Genomic DNA, 22,105 nt, shown 5'->3' on the forward strand with positions numbered 1-22,105 from the left:
TATCCAATAATCTGGGTTTTACTGTGGTTGTCAAAAGTTTTAAAATATGTCAAAAACTATAAAATCCATCTCGATAGGTCAAATTATGGGCCCAAAATAGATCCATTATTTCGTTAGCCTTGCTTTATTGATGTCCAGTTTTGGTTCTTTTTCATTGTAAACATAGATAACATGTGGCCTCATAGATTGCAAGTCTGGTTTTTGTGATAATTTCGAAGCTGGCTTTCGGTTATTTCAGTTACCCATGCTTAATAGGTCCAAAATAGGTACATCTACTCTATTTCGATCAAATTCGGAAATTAAATTTATTTTTTTCGAAAGGAAATTTTGAAACCCCCTCCAAAATCAAACCATCAATCGTTTGCCTGTTTCATAAGGGTTCACAGGCCATACTAACCTACACCACCGGACATTCTATCGACGTAGTGTCACCTGCAACTAAACCTTTTCCCCAGGCGCCGTCGTCGGCAGTGAATTGTTAATTGACCCCTGAGGGGTGAGGTTCGGTGCGTTGCGTTTTTATTTCCACTTTTTTCAAGTTCTTTACCCTGTTATTTCTCGGGCAAAATATTAAAAAAAAACAACGCCATATGTCAGTCCCACGCGACACCCAGGACGCCAACGCAGCTGTGGTCAGTCTGCACAGGAGACTGGTTCTAGGAGGGTTCCGTAAGGATTTATAAACATGAGAGCCCACGGAGCTGTAGAAACACCCCTCGCAGGTTTTGTAACGTAAATTTAATGCGAACTTCCACATGCAGAGACCGGTTGGCGCCTACACACTTGAAAAGTGGTTGTGTAGATCGGGATATTGCTCTTTTTTAAGCTATTGTGTACCATTTATTTTTTTCAACTTATTTTTTGAAAGGGCCAAATTTTAGCGAATAATAAGGTTTATTTCAAAGAGCCAAACAAAAATCTGTCAACGCGCAAATCTGCCCGTCGCAACGTAACTCGTTACGCCGCGTAATTAATGTGACACTAATACGCTCGGCGCAAACATAAAACCGGCAGCATGGTCTCGCCACCGTCGTCTGGTTTCGTCTGTCGCCACATAATTTTCAGCACACGACCGCGAAACGCGATCACTTCGTCGTCGTCGTGAGACGAAGACGCGAAATCGGTGCGCGCGCGCCTTCGAGAGAAGCCTTACGCGATTTTCAGGGCACTCTCTGGTGTTAGTTGCAGAGTCCAAAACGTATGGGAGTGGGTCATTTAGTCGAATGAGTCGCTTAATCGAATTGCGTTTTTTTTAATTTTAAGTAAAAAAGGGATTGATCTTATGACTTAGGTATTTAATAAAATGACGGATTCAGTAAAATCTCCAAATTGATAAAATTACCATTTCCATATTAGTGCTGTTCGCTACTCCCACATATTGCATGCAATTTTTTGCTTGTATGCAACAGCGACGAACCGCCCTAATTCTCCATACAAACTTTGGAGAAAAACCATTCGGCCCTGTCTAAATATTTTTGAAAAATTCAAAGTGCACGTGTTTCTGGGGACCCTAAACTTTATGCTTCCTCTCGAGTTGGGGAAATCAATGAATTGATTCATTCGATGAAACGGCCAATTCGGTGAAATGATCATTCAGAGAAATGTTTGATTTCTTGAAATCACAAATTCTTTAAAACCAAACGGCCTATCAGGAATGGAATAATCGCAGCAAAAACGTTTTCGCTTGCGAACTTTCTTCACCCGCGAAAGAGAGAAAAGAACTTTTCGAATACAATCAATCTGTTGAAGATTTTTTGGGAATTTACTGGTTAGCTCCACTTAAAATTATTTATTTATTTTTGTTTACACACAATGCCCATCTACAAAAAGTGACAGGTCATTTTTCGACTTGTGACGTAACACATGCAAGTGTAGTAGTGAAATAGATATTCTGCCGATTAATCAAGATGATGATTTTTTGAGTTTCCTTTTACCGATCTTTCGTGTGCGAGAGAGGAGAGCCAGGTTCCGATCCGATTTTTTCTCTTGATGAGCGTCAAAAGAACTTCTTTTGATGATGATTCTCCCATCGCTGCGGCCTATACAAAGTAATGAATATCTTTGGACTTCCGGTCCTAGTGGAGTCTTTGAAATCAACGTTAACTAGACAATTAGTTGATTGATGTAATATTTTTTTTAATGATATGAGATATTTGACAATATTAACAATTTAGTAAAAATACATTTTTTCAAATTGTAATTTCATTGAAATTAGATGGTAAAGTCGCAGTGAATTTGTAAAAAATGTCATTTCACTTATATGTCTGAACTGGGGTTCTTCAGAAAGCTCAAAACTTCATTGTTATACAGTCCAGACTCGATTATCCGATTATCCTTGGAAAAATTCACTTCGGATAACCGAATCGATTTAGAATTTTAAAATTCAAGATGGTGGCCAAAATGGCGGTGATGAAATATTGAGAAAAAGCATTTGGTATTTTTTAAGGCAATCAACCATTCAAATTTGATTTGATTTGATTTGATTTGATTGTTTAAATTGTTATCATTTCTAATGCTTTTTCATCTCCATTGAATTAAATAACAAAAACAAAAGTTAATAGCAATAAAATGTTTCGGGTTCTGAGACTTATTTTTAAATTTTGAAATTTGGTGCAATAAGGTTTTTAAGTTTATAGTAATATCCTTGTTTCATTTTTCTTATTATTTTTTCAAAAAAGTTCATACTTTTAATGGAAACTTAAGTGCAGTCAACTGAAATCAATTTAAAATGCATTCTTTTAGTTAAGAATCATTTTCAGCATGTTTGGGAATTTGCTACGTTTTACAAATCGACTTTCCATCGTATTTTTTTGGATTTGGATGAAACTTTGACCATCGATATCTTTTGCCCAAATTAGCCCTTTTGCATCATTGGTTTCTCCATACAAACTTAAGAGCCGTCTATGCAAAAGTGCTATGAAAACGTTCTTGAAAATGGGAATTTCTGGTCGGTTTGGTATCTTCGACAAATGGTAGGTTACGATTAGGACCTAACAGTTGGACAAGTATGGACATAATTTTTAGAATTTGGAAAAGGACATTTTTCAAAGAATTATCTGAAATTCCAATTTGATCCAGAGATACAACTTTGCTGATGATACCGAATTGATCCAAAAATCCTTTCTCAAGATACGGATTTTAGAAAGTTTTCTTGGCACCACCTCCTAAATTTGTATGGAGAAACCAATGTTGCTGAAGAGCTTGTTTTAACATAAGGGATCGATGGATAAATTTTCCTGCTAAGCAAAACATACAAGATTAACAGTACGAAACATTACGCTGATCCGCGATGACTACGTAGTTTGCGCAATACCCAACTCCTCGCAGACGCGCATTATCGCGATTACTCACTCGCTCGCCTAAAGTGGGTTCTTTGGGCGGATGTCGGAGATGTGGATTAAAATAATTACCTCTGCTCAGTCAGTTAGTGGTACACACAGACAAAGTCTGCGCGCTGAACGGCAAGGTGGAGTACCTCGATCTCGATCATTGTCGACCGCCGTAAGATCGTGCAAAGTGGTCAGGGACGTGTCTTCGAGATTGCTCGCGCAAAGATTGTTATTATAAATCTACTATATAAACTGAAGTCAGCAATCGGGCAGACAGGTAGGAAGCCCGCCGGACAAAGACAACTCTCCGCTTTGATGGGTGAGTCAAGGCCGTACGGAACTTCAAAACCGCGAGAATCAACTCGATGTGGTTACCCACGCGGATAAATTTTCGCGCTGGAAGCTGCGCGCTACAGAGGCGATTTTGGAAAGTTGTTTTGCAACTATGGCGTGTTTTTGGGCGGTTTATATTTAGAACAGGAATTCCAGCGAGTTGGAGGGATATGTTTCGGAAAACCACACCTTAAGACGTGATCAGTTCACTATACCAATCGATCGCTAATTAAAATAATTATTTAAAGTGCTCCACCATAATTATCCCACCAATGTAGCAACATCAACGGCGTTGTTCGACTATTTTTGCGAAACCCCACGCGAGTAGAGTCAAATTGATGAACACGGAAAAAAATGCAAGAAAATCGTATTTTAAGTATATTTAAATCTTGATTTATCTTAAAAGATAACCCGACGACGTGCCACCATAGCTAGGATGCTAAGGAATTTGCTTTTTTCAACTACTTACTATTCAATTCGATTCAAACAATTTGTGCAAATTTCGGAATGTTGGATTTTCTCCGTGAACCTCTTCCAGAAGCTGGATTAGCCGACGGCGGCAACCACACCATCTGATTGCAATTATCCACCAGGCCAGGTCTCACACATGTGATGGGCTCATCGCCAACTGGGAATCAAGCGGAGAAAACGAGCATCGAAAATCGAAAAAATCGCAAAAATCGAACTCCCCAGCCAGAAATAAACATGTTTGTGCCCCGTTGGTCAATTTCTAATAGTTTTCCAACTCTTCCACATGGGCGTGTGTGTGTGTAGCAATCAAATGTACAATCGAAAACGCTTTTTAAAATTCCTTCTCGCGAAGAATCGATATCGGCGAGTTGGGGTAATTTAATCATTCCGGGACTTCGAATCGTGCGGAACAGAGACTTTGCTCTTTCTGCTATGATGCAATAATGATTTGAGAAGCTGGGGAAAAAGCTGTTACGTCAATCTTGATGTGAATGTTTGTGGGCAGTTTAGATAATGTGTTGGAAAAGATTTGAGGCAAGAAAGATATTTGCTTAAAAGTGTTCGATGAAAATCTGAAGATTTGGCAACACTTTGTCGAATAATGATCACTAAGGTATTATAAACATTTTAGAACCTACGATCCGCGGGCCATAAAGATTTCAAAAATTGCGATCATAGAAATCCTGAAACTAAAGGTTCAAATTGACCTCTATTTATGTTGAGGTTTGTAAAAAAAGAGATACCCATTTGTTTGGCGCTTAATAATATCAAATAGGATAACCATTTCAAATGATATCATCAAACCTTCATAAAACTTACTTGTGACTAGATTGTTTAGAAATTTGACTAGGATGTCAAATTACCTCATCGAAAAAGATCACGAGATCTATCGATTTTATAACTACGTAAAATTCATGCTCTAAACATGGTTTAATGCTAAATTTTCTTCCCTGCCTCTGTCTTTCCAAAGCCGGTTCAATGAAACCCTCATTAAACTCAATGATATCGCCTCATAAAAAACAGCACACTCAAATGAGAAAAAGCGAACTTAGATTGAATCACGACTCTGATTAACAACGAGAGCGTGAACCACAAAACTCGCTACCTCCCACACTCCCACGTGGCTGCTGCGTGATAATCAAGCTTTTCCTTCATCACAATTATCATCCGTTTTATGCGCATGGTGAAGTGTGCGGGTTGCACCGTACGGACACACACGTGTGGTTATGTTTGCATCCGCACAACTTCAAACGCCAAAGTGCCGCTCTATACAAGTACCAACTAGTACTCCTTCAGTACAGGTTTGAGGAAAATGAAAGTAGGTACTTGTTCAGTGAGAAGTGAGGAAGATTTGTGTTATACTTTGTACAATCCGAGGTACTTGAGTAGCTCTAGATTTGATTTGATTTTTTTTGCTCTCTGAGTAGCCACTTGAAGGATAATTCTTCAAGCCCCATTAATTGCCGGTTGTGCCGCGCGCGGCCGGATAATGAGAGCCGGCTTTTTCTTCCTCTTGGCAACACTGTCTTGTCTTGTCTTTTTTATTAACCACCGCGTGCGAAATTCAATTTGAGCATGCCGAACCAAAGTGATGAGGTAATGATGAGAACATTTATGAGCCTTTTCGGGCCGAGCATCCGTCCATTGAAATGGGCGTCCGTAACGAAGCAGAAGTTATGGTCACTGAAATTGGCATCCCCAGAGACAATTGGACGTTGCATGACGTCAGGAATTATTCAATAAACATTATTTATTGAACTTCACTTAAGAATAATTCTAGGCTCATCACTCATTGGTTACCTCCCTATCACGATTCGTTTAAAAAATCTCTCAAAACTTTTTTTCGTAAAATCGCGATAACTCGTGATGTTTACGAGCAAACTTCTTATTTTTATATTTCAATTTTTTTGTAATTGTCTGCTCTACAACTTTGTAGAACATTATTACACTCTAAAAAATAACCCTGCAAAGTTAGAAAAAAACACGAAATTTTAAAATGAAATTTTTTTGTTCTAAATGAAAAAATGACCCTTCTGGGTCAATGTAGACATGACATGACATGTTCCAAAAAAATTTTATAGTCAAGTAACGGAATTAGAGGAAATTTTTTAAACTTTTTTAAGTGTTTTTTTCGATGAAAAATACGTTTTTTTCGGAATTCTGAGTACGCTATTAAATCGGGCGTCTTATTTTACATCTTTTTGACACCAAATTTCTATCTCATCACCGTTTCAGGCTGCAAATTATTGAAAAACACCTCTTTTTTCGCATGTTCAAAATGGAAGGGGTCGTACCGCCCCTCCGTCGTGAGATATCAAAAAACGGACCTCGGATTCGTGATCAGGGACAAAAGTTACCGCAAATCAAAGAGGGGTCGGGGCAACTGCTGTGTGAGTTGGCGGAGAATTACCCACATGCAAACCCCTTATGTCAATAGGGGAAGGTGGGGCAAGACGACCATATGGGGCAAGAGGAACAATCGCTCGTACGGTCGTAATTTTTACAATTTTGATTATTTCCAGTATGAGGAATTGTTGCTAGCAATGCAATTAGCTGATTCTACTACCACATAACCGCCAAAATGACGTAAACGCCACGGGGCATAAGATTTAATGAAGTTTTTTTTCGAAACCTTTGTTTTCTTATAATATTTGGAAAGTACAAAATAAGGCTTAGGGTTCGTTTTAAGGCTCATTTTATCAAAATGCTATTTTTCCTAGATCAGTAGTGTCCCTACAAATGACATGCACCTATTACAAAGTATGATTTAACTTTTGGTTATTTTTGTTGAGAGCTTTTAAAAAATCTTGTTCAGGTGGGGCAAGTGTACCATATGGATTTTTAGTATGGAAAAAATTACGAATTGCTGCAACAACATATTTTATTGGGAAATAAATACATGAAAGTACTTAAAAACTGATAAACAATCGTTAAAAAAAATTGTACATACAAAGTATAGTGATATTATGAAAATTTACTATTTATCATCGAAGTAGTATTTTTTTTTCGTAAAAACGATAAAATTTTTAGTAAAATATTATTATTTAATCTAAAAATGGAAGAAACCATTCAAATACATTCTAATCTGATGTATCTAAGTGATAACAGTTCAATTGTTAGCAAATTACCATATTTTTTCATGCATTGTTTCTCTTGCCCCAACGGGTTGCTCGTCTTGCCCCACTAGTTGAGTAGAACGTACGGAAAATCAAAAATTTTAAAATCAATTTTTCACATTAAAAAACAGGATTTTTTAAAAACTTGTTTAAACAAAGTCTTAGTCAAGACCTAGAATAAGATGATTATAATAAAATCCGACAGATTTTTTAACTTTTTAATGGGTTATAACGAGCATTTCCTTAGCTTGTTACACTTGCCCCACTTTCCCCTATATCAATATATTGGTTTTTGTCTGCCCTCCATTTTTGTGGAACGTTGGAACTCTTAAAAGTATTCCGGAGAAGTTAAAAAAACGTAATTTGGAAATGATATTTTTTTATCTAGATTATAAAATGACCTCTCTAGGTTATTGCAGATTTGAAAAATACCTATATAAAATTTCTCATAAAATGACATGTCTCTCGATTTTTAACAGTTTAGTATCGGGAAATGGCAATGATTTAAAACCCATATTTTAGCTTAATTGAAAATCACTTTTAGCAGACAGTCTGAAAATGATTAAATATAGTAGTGAGCAATTCTTTACAAAATCTGCCAATTATTTTTTTGTTTTTTTTATTCGGCTCAAGTCTTGTGGAGACCTTCCCTAGGACCAAAGAAGCCATTTGTGTCATTGGTTCACCCATACAAGTCCCCATACAATTTTGGCAGCAGTCCATACAAAAATGTTACGAACATATTCGAAAATCTGTAACTTTTGAAGGAATTCTCTGTACGGTTTGATGTCTACGGCAAATTTGTAGGTATTGATGAGGACTTTACAAGAAGAAAAGGAACACGGATTATTTTTGCTGATTCTTAAATATATATGTTTTTTACAAAAGTCAACTTCCCAAAATCCGTATTTTTTATTTTTTATATTTTTGGATATGTTTTAGAGGGCAAAAACTGCAACTTTTGAGCCATAGAGAAGTATGGAGATACATTTTGACGCGAAACAAGTAAATTGAAGTTTTTCAAGTCACATCCAAACATTCACACACAAAAAAAAAATTGTCTTTATCTTGAAAAAGGTGCACTTTATCAAAATTTTCGTCAAGTACTTTTCGATTGCAAATTTGATTTAACATTAAAAATCCGATTTAATATCACCAGAGGTGAAATAGAGCCTTTCTTACAAAATGATGAAACTTCGCCAAATATATTGGTTCAATTAATTTTTCAGAAACATAATGATACCACCCAGTGAGAATTTGACCTAAAGTTTCGAATCTTTTTAGGCTAAACCTCGAATGCCATTTTTTTTTAAATTTCAGAGGTACATTATGGTAATTATATTTAATTAAGAAAAACATATTGGATTGACATTATTTGAAAAAAAAATAAGGGTTACTCAGTCTTTAATGTTAGTCTATGTTAAACTTAAAAAAATATGTATCGATATTGCACTGTCGATCTATTGTGAGAAGCCAGAAAGAACACTTTCACGCGCAGCGTAAAACGCGCAAGCGTAAATGTGCTGGCGTTTATGCTTCGCCTTGAAGATCTTTCGAGCAAGAACGAGCCGGGACTTCGAAATTGATGTTCAGTAGGGGAAATATACCCATTTTAATCACTCTAAGCCGTTCGACCAATTCTCATCACTTTTGCTGTTTGCTGCTATTAAATCAACATTTTCAAATGTATCAAAACTGGAGAGTTGCTTGCTCACTTTTATTTGAGCTATTTATTACTTTGAAACAGTCAAAAACACTTTTTGAAAGCTGTAATTAATGATCAAAGTACTGATAGGCTGATAATAGAAATAGGCTGAGAAAGGGTATAGTTCCCCTATATGATTCTGTGTAAAACCCAAAATTTAATAGGAAAAAATAGGGTAAAAATAAGACGTAAAACGCTAATATGGCTATATCTCTGGAAATACAGACACAGCCTCCCGTTGATTAACCGAAAAAACATGTCTCTTAAGACTCTGTGGGTACTAAGGAGATGACCGTTAACCTGCCATATCAATCTCGGTGTTTGCGAGAAAGTTGAGCGCAAGAGAAAAGTTTTTTTTTAAGTAAGCCATCAGCAGACGGAGGAAATCTCTCTGGATTTAAGGATCCATATCCCGCTAAGAAACGCCTTTCTCGGGCTAAGGCTCAAAACGAAAAATAGACCCTCCTCGGAACGACCGTTACAGCGGACCACATGACCGGTCGAGTAAGACATCGTAAGCGAAGGAAAACACTGAAAGCTTTGACACATAGCTAGTTAGTTTGCGCCATCGCTCATGTCGGCCCGGGTTTCAATGGCCGCCTTTGGTACCCTATAGCACTAGTCGATATAACGTGCGCGGTGTTGAAGTTTCAAGCTGCCACCCGCAAGTCGTAGTCTTAAATTCCGGTTTCTCTTTGATTGTCTATAATAAAGCCCATCCCTTAATATTCCCAATAATTTGGTTTATTTATTTGATCTACGCAATCCGCCATCACTTGAGGTAATACGTCTCTGATTTCCTAATCTAGGGCAAGTGTTAGTGCCAAAGTAGCTTGCCGAAATCCATAGAAATCACACCCTTTTATTTTGTATTTTTTTGGAACATTTTAACTAGCTCCAAATGAGTATCATCCACCTAATTAAAGCTGTTGGCCATCGCATTCTGTTATAGAAAATATCCTCCATCGCCGTCGAACTACTGCTGATGAACCGCATCCATCTATGGCATCCGCAATGGAAAGAAACTAAAATTTGCACAAAACGGCATTTATTTTCCTCCTCGGAATATCAGAAGGACCTATAAAAATATAAAACTGGTCAAGGTTTATCGAAAAGCTTTGAAAAATACTTAATTCTCACCTCAACTCTTCTTCCATTGAAATTCGCAATGAAAATATTGTCAACAAAAGTCCTTCACCTGTCAGACGTTTTTTTTTTCTGATCACAGTTACCATACAGATAAAAAGGCTATAGTTAAAACCTGAGTTGGACCCTGGAAAAACAACTTAGCTTAAACCACTTATAACTAAGCCAGATGTGCTCAGATCGTTTCGCGATGTTCTACAAAGTTGTTCCCCATAGAAAAATCTATAAACACCTCGTACGAAATGTTATTTTGTTAAAGTTTGGATTTTTAATGCAATAAAATGTAAAAAATTGTGTTTTCCCCATACTAACGGGTCCAAAATCCAATACAAACTTTAAATTGAGTGGGCACCTCGAATTCTTAACCAAATTGGCTGAAATTTTCAGGAGAGCATCTGTAGATATACAGCTTTGATTTTCTGCCCGCCAATCCGACCTAGCTCAACTTTATGCATTCTTGGCGCACCCTATTGGTAAATGGAAGAATTGAATAATGCCTTCATAAGTGCAGTGCTTCTGGGGACGCGCAGTCCTGTTTTTTCGTGATAATTTTCGTCTCTTTTGTGTCGCTATTTGTGTGCATGGGGTGATTGGGCATAACAATTGAATAATGCCATCAAAAGTGCAGTGCTTCTGGGGACGCGCAGTCCTGTTTTTCGCGATAATTTTCGTCTCTTTTGTGTCGCTGTTTGTGTGCATGGGGTGATTGGTTTTATGTGATTAGGTTTTATTTTTTTTATGTTATTTTCTTTCTCTTTATTTCCGCAGTCTGATTTGCGATGCCTTTCCGTCGGTTCGCAGTGTTTTTTCGCGTTCGTCGTCGGTGTGTTTTTCGTTTTTTCGCGTGCGTGTATGTGTGTGAAGGTGCGGCTGGCTCTTGTTGTCATCGATGACAATTGACCAGTCTGATTTGCGATGCCCTTCCGTCGGGTCGCAAGGTTTTTTTTCGCGTTCGTCGTCGGTGTGCAACAACAACAAAACCTTATCATACCATTTCAGCTCGATAAACATCGTAACTCGTCGTTCGCTTCGTTAATCAGTACCCCACTAAACATCAATCATGTAAAACTCGTAAAAACATCTCAATTAAAAAGTTACACTGTTAAATCCTTCATCATTTAATTACAAATAATTTTGGTTCTATCTTTCCACAGCCGGCTGTCTAAGATTAAACCATTTCAATTAAAAGTTAACAGCCGATAAACGGAAAATGTCTCATCCGCAGCATCCGATTGCTTGCCTTGAGAATAAAATATAATACCTTTCAACAAACACTATGATTTTGGGTCGCATCATCATCTTCTATGATGAATCCTGACCAAACACCCTATCCTACTAACAAGTTTTCAGGTTCCTGGCGCTCGTAGGGTGTAAGCACAGAGTAAATCAGCTGCCCTAGTAGCAACCTGCGCTAACTAACATTCCCGTCCCTTAAAATCGAGATCTACAAACTGACATGGCGGGCGCCGTTGGTGGCCAATGACTGCTACCTATTCGCAACTGATCTAGTTTTAGCAATCATGGTGTTTTATCTTTTCAGCGTATTCATACATGCTGTTGATAAGGGAAACACCACTAGATCGTCGAAGCCTATAATCAGTAGTGCTGAAAGGATATTACGGTTCTGTTCAGCAACGGAGGGGCAACCATGGGTGGTCTCTCATGCTCATGCTCAATATGGCTATATCTCTGGAAATACATTTTGGAAAAGCTTAAAATTTTGGGCTCAAGCAGTTTATGGCGCATGTTTTCGAATGGCTTTTTGTTTGAAACTGAATTCTTTAAATTTGACAGTGTTATCTGTAAAATAGTCCAAAAAATACATCTAAAAATGGCGTTGACCACATTTACTGGTCGAAAATTGTGAATCGAAAAATAAAATGTTCGTTTCGACCCCACGGCTACAAATCTGAAATATAAAAATTGTGGGTTTTACGAGCGGTTTTCCAATGATGGAAGACACAAATTTTTAAGAGCGGATACAGACATCGCTCAAGTATTTCAGAAAAAGAGCTCTCAAAAATCAGACGTTGAGTTCCGGGTTTCGGGCCAAAATTCAATCGAAAGAGCGCATATAAACCTTCAATTTAGTTTTCTGGGACGATTCCTCGCTGTGCACGAATTTTTTAAGATTTCTAAGAAAAGCGTTTTTCCAAAAGCAAACCTTAAACCTTTCATTTGTAAGAAAGGCAAAAAGTCAACCGCTCTCAAATAAAAGTGCGGAAAAAAAATAAAAAATAATCAAAGACAAAAAAAAAGACAAGACAACGGATTTTGGGAAATAGATTTTTTTGTAGAAAAAAGTTAATTTAAAAATCGTCAAAAAAATCCATGTATTTATTTTTTTGTAATAGTCTTCATCATTAACTACAACTTTTCCAAAGACACCAAATCGATCAGAAAATTTCTTCAAAAGTTTCAGTTAGTTTCGACAAAACAGAAAGTTTGGCTTCATTGGTCATAAGAAAAGACCCTACAAAGTTTGAACCAAATCAAAAATATAAATAAAAATCAGTTCCGGATTTGGTGAAGAATTGCTCAAGTGCAAAGACAATAACAAAACGATTTATGAAAATATCGTTCACTAATTGATGTTCTTTTGAGAGTTTGACAAACATATTCTTAACTGCGTCTCAATTTTGTTGGTGACAAAAGTTCACTAAATTGGGGGATAATTTAATCGATGAGCAGCGAGTCACTCAATCGTGAGTTGATCCTATTAAACTCAAAGAGAATCGTTTGAAATCTTGCCGAGAAAAAGCTACGAATACTCACCGATGAAATTTTCATTGTTACGCCAAAAATAGATTAAAACAGTAACTTCCGGACCCGCAATACCCGCTGGGGTGCATCATCACACGTGAAAAGAGAAAACTTGTGACCGATTCGTTGCGGCGCACAGTAATTTGCTTTCACCCCAAACCAAGGTTGTCGCGAAGGTCTCCCTCTCTGTCGGGGGACCGTTTTATGGTAATCGCAGTCTTGTCTTGTACGTAAGTGGACTTTGTGCATGAAACTGGTTTAAAACAAAGCAAAGCAGAGTAGCAAGACTAAAAACAACGACGACGACGACGACGCCACCAGTGGGCCGGATAAGTGATCCCATAAAATGGGGTCACTTTTCCGTCTTGTCATACACATGGGCAGCGGGTATGCTAGGGTAGTCCTTGGAAAGACTTTTGAAAAAAGTGGCAAGTCACACTATTCAAACTAATATTTACAAAGTTTATTCCTAAACAATGTAAGGCAGATGCACTTTTACACCGTATCGATCTTGACACGATCTTATTGAGTTGTTAAAGTCTCGGAGAAGCAGGTTTCCTGTCTACCAAACAAGCTGCTGGTGCCGGTTGATAGTTTTTATTGCCATAATTTCATACAAAGACTCATCCTGTGTGCGTACAAGCTCGTTTGAAAGCTAAAAGCTCGTTGTATGAATCATCCAGCATCACATCACACTAGACAAAGAAAGATAGAAGATGCTGCACTCTTGCTTTGGAGAAAATAAGGAAATTAAATTACATCCAAACATAAACTTGCACTTAAGTATAGCTCTCAAGAGTGAACGGAACATAATTATGGCTGTTTGTGGAAGAGGCTATTTTTAGCTTGATCTTTTTTTCTTCATTTTCATCAGAGACTTGATCTGTTTGATAGACTTGTTTGTTTTTACTGTGCCTTTATCTTCCACCAACATTTTTCATGTAATTATTTTGGTTGATCTGGTCCAGAGTCAACTAACACGATGTTCACCCAAATCAAGAACCTAACCAAATGGATTTCCTCACCGCTCTCAGTTACTAATCTGCCACGTGGCATTGAAACGAGTTGTGAAATTCTAATGGATAATAAAGAAATTACTTACACGTTTACCCGCACAGAATCACTTAAAGTACACTTAGCAATTTACTGTCGCGCTTAACGTTAGATAATCCTCTTTAATAACACATATCTTTTTTATTTCTCAACCCTTTCACAGAACTGCAGAAAATCAGCTACTCATCACAGTCACAGGGCGCGAGTACGGCGGAATGGAATTAGTGGCCATAATCCGCAAGCCGGTCGCCGTCATCGGTTCGCCACGAGTTGTTTTCGATACCGAAGAGTTTATCTGTGGATAAATAGTGCCTCTGAAAAAAAGCAAAAATAGAAATTTTAGATAACGATTGCACATGCTGGCGAAATCGTCGTGTAGATTAGTGATTTGTGAGTGATAAAAAAAGTGAAGCGAAAAATAAGGCACAAAAATGTCCGACATCTGTGATTTCGAGTGGTCCAACAACCGGTTCCGGCACAACCTCACCATATCGGACCTCCAAAAGGGGTACAACAAAAATGAGCCCACCGACCGGAGCCGGGCCCTGATCGCGCTCAAGGAGCTCATTGGGGCCAGCATGGATTACGCCCTGAAGGACAAAAGTTGCTTCCAGGACGACGAGTTCCTGTTCCGGTTTCTGTACGCCCGAAAGTTCAACGTCAACGACGCCTTCCAGCTCGTAATCAACTATCACGCCTACCGGCAGCGGAACGGCTCGCTCCTGCAGCGACTATCCGTCCTGGACGAAAACATCCAGCTTGCGCTGCGAGACGGATTCCCCGGTGTCCTGCCGAACCGGGATCGAAGGGGTCGCAAAGTGTTGATCTTTCTGGCCGCCATCTGGGACTACTCGTCGTACTCGCTAGTCACCGTGTACCGGGCGATGCTGCTGTCGATCGAGAAGCTGCTCGAGGACAAGCAGAATCAGGCGAACGGGTTCATCGCGATTGTGGACTGGACAAACTTCACCTTTCGGCAGTCGTCCAATCTGAACCCGAAAGTGCTCAAGCTGATGATCGAGGGGTTACAGGTGAGTGGTCGTCAATAACTTTTAAGGCATATGTCGGTCATTTTAGGTTTGGTTTTGGTTTAGTTTACATTTGAAATTGATTCAGAATTAATTGATAACAAAATGGTTTTTTATATGCTTCGATCTAAATTTTCGCAAAAAATGGATTATTTTTTTTTTAATTTTTCCTTAAAAGCATTGGAAAAAGAACTCTTGAAATTTTACGATTTTTTAGGGTTGGAATTTGAACTTATTTTATGTGACTACCAATGTTTTTTTTTGAAATGTAATTTCTTATGGGCCAACCTTTGCTAACATTTCCTATATTTTAAGAATATAGAATATATAAAATGTTTTATTTAATTATTTTTTAAATCAAATTTACAACTCCAATACTTCTAACTTACGTGAAATTGTCCGAGGATTCCGAATATAACAAAATTGAGACCAAAAAGTGCCGTCTTCTTGGCCTGCAGGGCAAAAACTAACGTTGTAAAATGTTTGTTATAGAAAAATCGAAAAACTATGAGAAAAACTGCGATTGGCCAAAAAGTTAATACCGTAGGCTTATAGTCCATGAAATTCCCTATCTTTTGACCTATGGGAGTATGGGTGTTGGAGGCTGTTGCAAAAAGATATTAAGGTTTAAAAAAATCCATTTTTGACAGTAATTTGCAAAAGCTAAGAGAAAAAGTCGAACCAATCCTGGATGTCTATGGCACATTTTGAAGTGCTTCAAAAGACCTTTCGAACGCATCTAAGAGAGTTGGAATTGATGAAGTTTTACGGAAATGCGAGCAATTTAAAGATTTTTCATGTTTTTTGGACCTCAAACTTCAAAGCCCGTTTTACCCCACTTCCCTTTGTCGTAGAGGGCTCATATTTGGCATGAGTTCATCTCATGCATAGACAAACAAACGCTGAAAGTTTCATCCAAATCGGAGCACCTCGATACGACCTGTTACACATTGGTGAAAAACTCGCTCTTAAGTCAAAATAAGTATACAGTATTTTTTTTTCTAATATCCCACACTATGCCTCTACGCTTTTTTGTACGCAAAAATAACAGAAAAAAGCCAAATATTATTAAGAAAAAAAAAAAACAAACGAATAAACTAATCACGATAAATGCAAATTTAAATACCGTAAACTGGAGTGACATTGACAGAATTTTAATTTATTTTTCAAATTGTCGCTTGTTTGCTATTTTGTGACGCGTCCTATCTTTTCTCAAGACTTATATTTCAAAAACTGTACTGTACTGTACTGGGGTAGGCCACAAAATGTTCCTGTACGCTTCAAAAAAATCAATAGTTTCGTTGCAAATTGCAATAGAGCAATTCCAGCTCAAATCATGAATTTTTCTGGTACTTTTGTACCCGACCCTCTCCGATTTCAATGAAACTTTGTAGACATGTTATCCTAGGCCTATATAAGCCATTTTTGTGTATATGGAGCCAATAGTACTCGAAAACAACATTTGAGAAGGGCGTAAGGTATTTAAATATTTTTGTATTTTGTAATTTAAAAATTACTGTATCTCGAAGCCGTTGCATCGTATCAAAAAGTGGTCAAAGACAAACTTGTAGGAAATTGGACGGGCTTTCTGAAAAAAATACACTGAAACAAAAATACACGCCACATCTATGAGATTTTTTGATTTTTAAGTCTAAAACTTAAATTTAAAAATGATGTCACGATTTTTTTTCGTTCAAATTTTTTGAGGGAATAGCCTTAAATGTTACCAAAAGAGTGACGAAAAATGCAGGATGGTATGTCTCTCCTAAAAAAATACAAAAATCATTTACTAAAACAGTTTTTTTGAAAAGTGGTCTAAACGTCAAAATTTTTAAAACCCGGTAGTGGCAATCGATTCTCCAGACAATTTTACATAAAAGTCTCCATATTGACCATTGTCCTATGTCCAATCCTTGGGAAGATACAGCGGTTTTAAAAATAAAAATGTTGAAAAAACGAGTTTTTTGGTGGTTTTTGGCAATTTCTATATGACAGACTTGGTTTTTCAGTCTCGTAAATATTTTTACCGGAAAGCTCGTCCAATTTCCCATAAGTTTGCCTTTGACAGCTTTTTGATTTGACTCGTTTTTATATTTACGTAAGCAAATTTACTATCCAGGTTTCTACCACACTGAAAAAAATATTCTATTTTCAGTTATTAGCAATGTAGTTAAGCTTATATCTGTAAGCCCTTACATTCAATTGAAATGCTGTCAAAGACAAACTTATGGGAAATTGGACGAGCTTTCCGGTAAAAATATTTACGAGACTGAAAAACCAAGTCTGTCATATAGAAATTGCCAAAAACCACCAAAAAACTCGTTTTTTCAACATTTTTATTTTTAAAACCGCTGTATCTTCCCAAGGATTGGACATAGGACAATGGTCAATATGGAGACTTTTATGTAAAATTGTCTGGAGAATCGATTGCCACTACCGGGTTTTAAAAATTTTGACGTTTAGACCACTTTTCAAAAAAACTGTTTTAGTAAATGATTTTTGTATTTTTTTAGGAGAGACATACCATCCTGCATTTTTCGTCACTCTTTTGGTAACATTTAAGGCTATTCCCTCAAAAAATTTGACATCAATCGTGACATCATTTTTAAATTTAAGTTTTAGACTTAAAAATCAAAAAATCTCATAGATGTGGCGTGTATTTTTGTTTCAGTGTATTTTTTTCAGAAAGCCCGTCCAATTTCCTACAAGTTTGTCTTTGACCACTTTTTGATACGATGCAACGGCTTCGAGATACAGTAATTTTTAAATTACAAAATACAAAAATATTTAAATACCTTACGCCCTTCTCAAATGTTGTTTTCGAGTACTATTGGCTCCATATACACAAAAATGGCTTATATAGGCCTAGGATAACATGTCTACAAAGTTTCATTGAAATCGGAGAGGGTCGGGTACAAAAGTACCAGAAAAATTCCTGATTTGAGCTGGAATTGCTCAATAGTATGATGATAAATACTCTGTTTCTTGCAAATTTCAGTCTAAAGGTGTGCAAATTGAATTGATTATGTCAAATTTACCATTAGTAAGAATAATGTTAATATTTCATTTGAAAAATTCACAGTGAAATGTTTGTTTAACCAAGTTTATCAATTTAACCCTTTCAGGCCTGAATTTTTCTGAGCTGTGTTATTCTAAAATTTTGGTATCAGTAGTTAAATTTTTACATGACTAAACAGAAACAGGCAAAAAAAGTTACATTTCATTATTGGACGTTCTGGGTCCTCCAAAGTGTTCTATAATACAGATCTTGGACTCTACCGCCGTAACAGCACGATTCTACCAAGTTTCCGATTATGGTTCATATTCAGTGATGTCCCTGGGACCCTTTGGCAACACTCTGAGCTATGTGGATCACTTTTGAGATGTTCTGGGTCCTCCAAAGTGTCCTGGAATACAGATTTTGGAGTCTACCGCCGTAACAACAAGATTCTACCAAGTTTACGATTATGGTTCATATTCAGTGAGGGTCCCAGGGACGTATTTTAATTACGAAAATGTTGGTACCCTAACATGTATAGGTCATCGCTGAAATTTTTAAGTTATCGCAGTTTTAGTGAAAAAAGTTGATTTTTTGCGGCGCGTTGAAAAACTCAGTTTTTATTTTCAAAAAATCCTATCTCGGAAACGCACGGTTCGAGATCGCCAATTTTTTTTAAATATCTTGTGAAATTTCCCGAGGAATCCGATAAAAATATTTTCAGACATAGGCTCTTTGGTCCAGACACGGTCAAAACGCCATTTTAAGTTTATATACGACTTTTTCATATGTTAAGCTAGATTTTTAAAACTTTTTACTATTTTTCCCCAACAGCCAAACTAATCACTTTTCTTTTACGTCTAAGGCAGCTTAAATCGGATGAAAAGACGCGGAGATATTATTTTTTTGAAAAAAGTGGTTTTTGCGAAAAATGACGTAAATTGCCATTTTTTTAACTACCCTAGCACGATGTAGTGGCCAAACAAAAAAATGCGGGTCTTATTATTTTGGCCAAGGAATCACCAGAAAAAATTTGAGCCCGATCGGAGAACTTTTTTTTCGGCTTAGGCTCTTTTCAAATGGAATTGCTGTATATCAATTTGAAGTTAAGTAAATATAATGATTCAAGTTTGAGCAAAATTCAATATAAACTATAATTTCCTTAAAAATAACGTTATTTATTGACACCAAAACCAATTTTGTTGCATGAATTTAACATTTTACAAATTTACTAAGATGCTTGTTATACTAAAAATGCCACAATAATACTTAAAACTTGTAATTTAGAAACCTAGTCTAACTGATCTTAAAAATTGTCAAAAAAAATCCGATAATGCAGTCTGTTTTCCGATGTTCAGCATAGTTCCATATTATTCTGTTTGTATTTAATTCGTCTTTTTCATTTTGCAAAGAAAACATCTTCAACCTATAAATGTCACCCCGGTTAACGTTTTTAAAAACGAAACGAGGTAAAAAAAATACAAAAAAGGTTTTTTTTCGATGAATACTCACAACTTCTATTAACCACGAAAAGTAAAAAAAATGAAAACAAATTTTGGCATTTAAGGGTTGATTTTTTTAAATTGCTGATTTCAGGATCGATTTGTACTAAGTTGGTCTGTTTGAAAAAGTTGTAGACCAGTGTTTTTTAATCGGTGAGGAATTTTTAATTTTTGTTCGATCACGTGAAGTTTTTTAGTTTTACGAAAAAGATTCATTTTTTATTAAATTTTTGTTCTGTGCTTATGCATTCGCTCTTGAAAAAAAGTTTCACATATTTGTTTTGTTTTTTTAACTATTTGGAATTCCTCTCCATTAAAAGGCCTCATGATTTATGGTTGAGCCCGGAGTAAAATTTTCTAGTGCAAAAATAATCTTTTTCATTTTTCTTCTCCTATTTTAATGATTTTTGCAGGTCAGTTTTCTGTTTTCTTATTATGGTTTAAAATTATGGTAACTAGAAATATAAATATTTATTTATTCGGGAAAAATGAGTATTGTAGAAAATATAAAAAATTTACATTTTTTCATTTAAAAGTTTTATTAATTGAACAGCAAAGAATATTTTTTTAACGTTTATTATTTTGAATTTAAGATATAGAATATTTTCTCTAGACGTTGTACAAAATTGCACAATGTTTCGATATTTGATGCACTCTACTAATGATCCACACTTTGTCATATGGTTGAATCTCGGTAGCTAGTAAACAAGTTACGTGTTCCAGCTCATACTGATCTTCCGATGTGTAATTCAATATTTTTCTTCCCTTTCTTCCCACCCCCCAGGACTGCTTCCCGGTGCGCTTCAAGGCGATCCACTTCATCGGCCAACCGTGGTATGTGGAGGCGGCCCTCGCCGTCATCCGGCCCTTCCTGAAGGAGAAAACCCGCGAGCGGATAAAGCTCCACGGCGGCAACCTGTCGACGCTGCACGACTGCGTGGCCCGGGACATCCTGCCGACGGAGCTGGGCGGCGAAGGGCCGACCTTCAACCCGCTCAACTGGTACCACGAGCTGCTCGAGTCGAGCCAAATCTCGACCAAACCCGCGCCATCGTACATTCTAAGTCAGCCCCAGTTCTACACCAAATCACCTGCCCCGCTGGCGACGGCCACCATCACGACGACGACCACGGCGACCGCCCACAACGGGGGCGGTGGAGATTTCCTGAAGAGTACCAAAGCGGCCGTGGTCAAGATCGGCGTGCTGACGACCAAGGCCAACGATCCGGCGGCCAACATGCTGCTCGGCGTGGGGAGTGACACGTGACCGGATCGACACCAGATCCTCCACCGGCAGCCCTCCTCGGTGGCAGAGTCCGAGTCGATTTCTTGATGAAGGTCCTGATCTCAAATTTCCATCACAACAGTAACATCAAAAGCAGCAGCAACTAGGCAACAACACTCATCCATGCGACAACTCATGACGCAAAGGGGCCACGTGGCGCCACGTGTTTATCTTTAGATATTTAGAGTCCGAAGCTCGGCTGCGGAACCGGCTTCCGAGCGGTCGTGGGTTGCGACGGCGGTCACATGAAACCATTTGGTGTAAGTATCTCCGAATTTATTTTAACTGAATTCAAATTGAATTCGCCCAATTTATTCTTAAGAATTTTCCATTCTAAAATTTTAGAAATTTTGTTAACAATTTAACTTCAAACCAGTTTAAAAAACAAACCTGATCGCAAGAAGTTGGCCCACAACCCTATGATGATTACACTATTTTTTCTAATAACATTTAATCTATATATATAAAAAATTTCGACGGTTTTGTTCGAACGCGAATCAATTCAACACGGAAAGTCGGATCGAGGGGCTCTTTGTTGTGTAGGGTTCGTATAAGTTCAAGGAAGGTTCTTACGCAAAAAAGTGACAACTTTGGCCACTCTGGAACCGATTCCGGAATATCTGCAGATTGTATGGGAAAAGTTACGTAAAATCAAATTTAGATCACAGGAGGCTGAAGAAGCAAAAAAGCTAAAAACGTCAACAAACGAAAAAAAAGGCAGAACGAAGTTTGTCGGGTAAGGCTTGTATTTTATATTTTTATTTCATTATTTGTTTATTTATTTGTTTCATATTATTTTATTTAAATTTTAAATTAATTATTAATGTTTGTTATATTATAAAATATATGCACTTTGATCGCATAAATGGTTAATATGATATGTCCAAGGTCTTTTTAGTCGCTTAGTATACCCATACAATTCATCCCTGAAATGGAAAGTGAATAGTCATATTTGAACCACTCAAGGTTTTTAACTTTTTAGAAAAGCTTCCACTCGTTTAGGACATTTTCAAGATAATTTAACCTAAAACATGCCAGGGGGGGGTGGGCTGATTTACAGCTTATTTTGATTACAATTTGACAGCTCGTATTTCTTTAATTGATGTCGTAAAATCTACCAAAGATGGATGATTAAAAAAATCTTGGACCATAGAATAACTACAGTTCCATAACTGTATTGCATTTATAGCTTCGCAGTAATAAAATTGAATGCAATTATAGCACAGAAAACCTGTTACTCTTTTGGTTCGGTAGTCCCCTCATGTAGGTACACCGTACATTAGAGTGACTAATGGCACATTGAAAAGTGTGTAATTTACGCTCCCGTCAAGGCCATATGCAAACCTCACGATAAACTTATCATGCATGTAGAAAGT

General features: G+C 37.2%; 2 protein-coding genes across 2 annotated transcripts in view; both read left to right on the forward strand.

The window, feature by feature from the left end:
* LOC120431017 (clavesin-2-like) overlaps nucleotides 1-22,105 on the forward strand; it is a 292,456-nt gene that overhangs the window by 12,088 nt on the left and 258,263 nt on the right. The gene's annotated exons all lie outside the window — the stretch shown is intronic.
* The window catches only part of LOC120425199 (clavesin-2-like), a 39,968-nt gene that overhangs the window by 11,904 nt on the left and 5,959 nt on the right, over nucleotides 1-22,105 (forward strand). Inside the window, exons 2-3 of the mRNA XM_039589630.2 lie at nucleotides 14,080-14,947; nucleotides 20,229-20,989. Of these exons, the coding sequence (XP_039445564.1) occupies nucleotides 14,348-14,947; nucleotides 20,229-20,711 (1,083 nt within the window). The 5' untranslated portion in view covers nucleotides 14,080-14,347 and the 3' untranslated portion in view covers nucleotides 20,712-20,989. The remainder of the gene's footprint in view (nucleotides 1-14,079; nucleotides 14,948-20,228; nucleotides 20,990-22,105) is intronic.

This window comes from Culex pipiens, chromosome 2 (genome assembly GCF_016801865.2).
Source record: "Culex pipiens pallens isolate TS chromosome 2, TS_CPP_V2, whole genome shotgun sequence".
Classification (NCBI taxonomy): domain Eukaryota; kingdom Metazoa; phylum Arthropoda; class Insecta; order Diptera; family Culicidae; genus Culex; species Culex pipiens.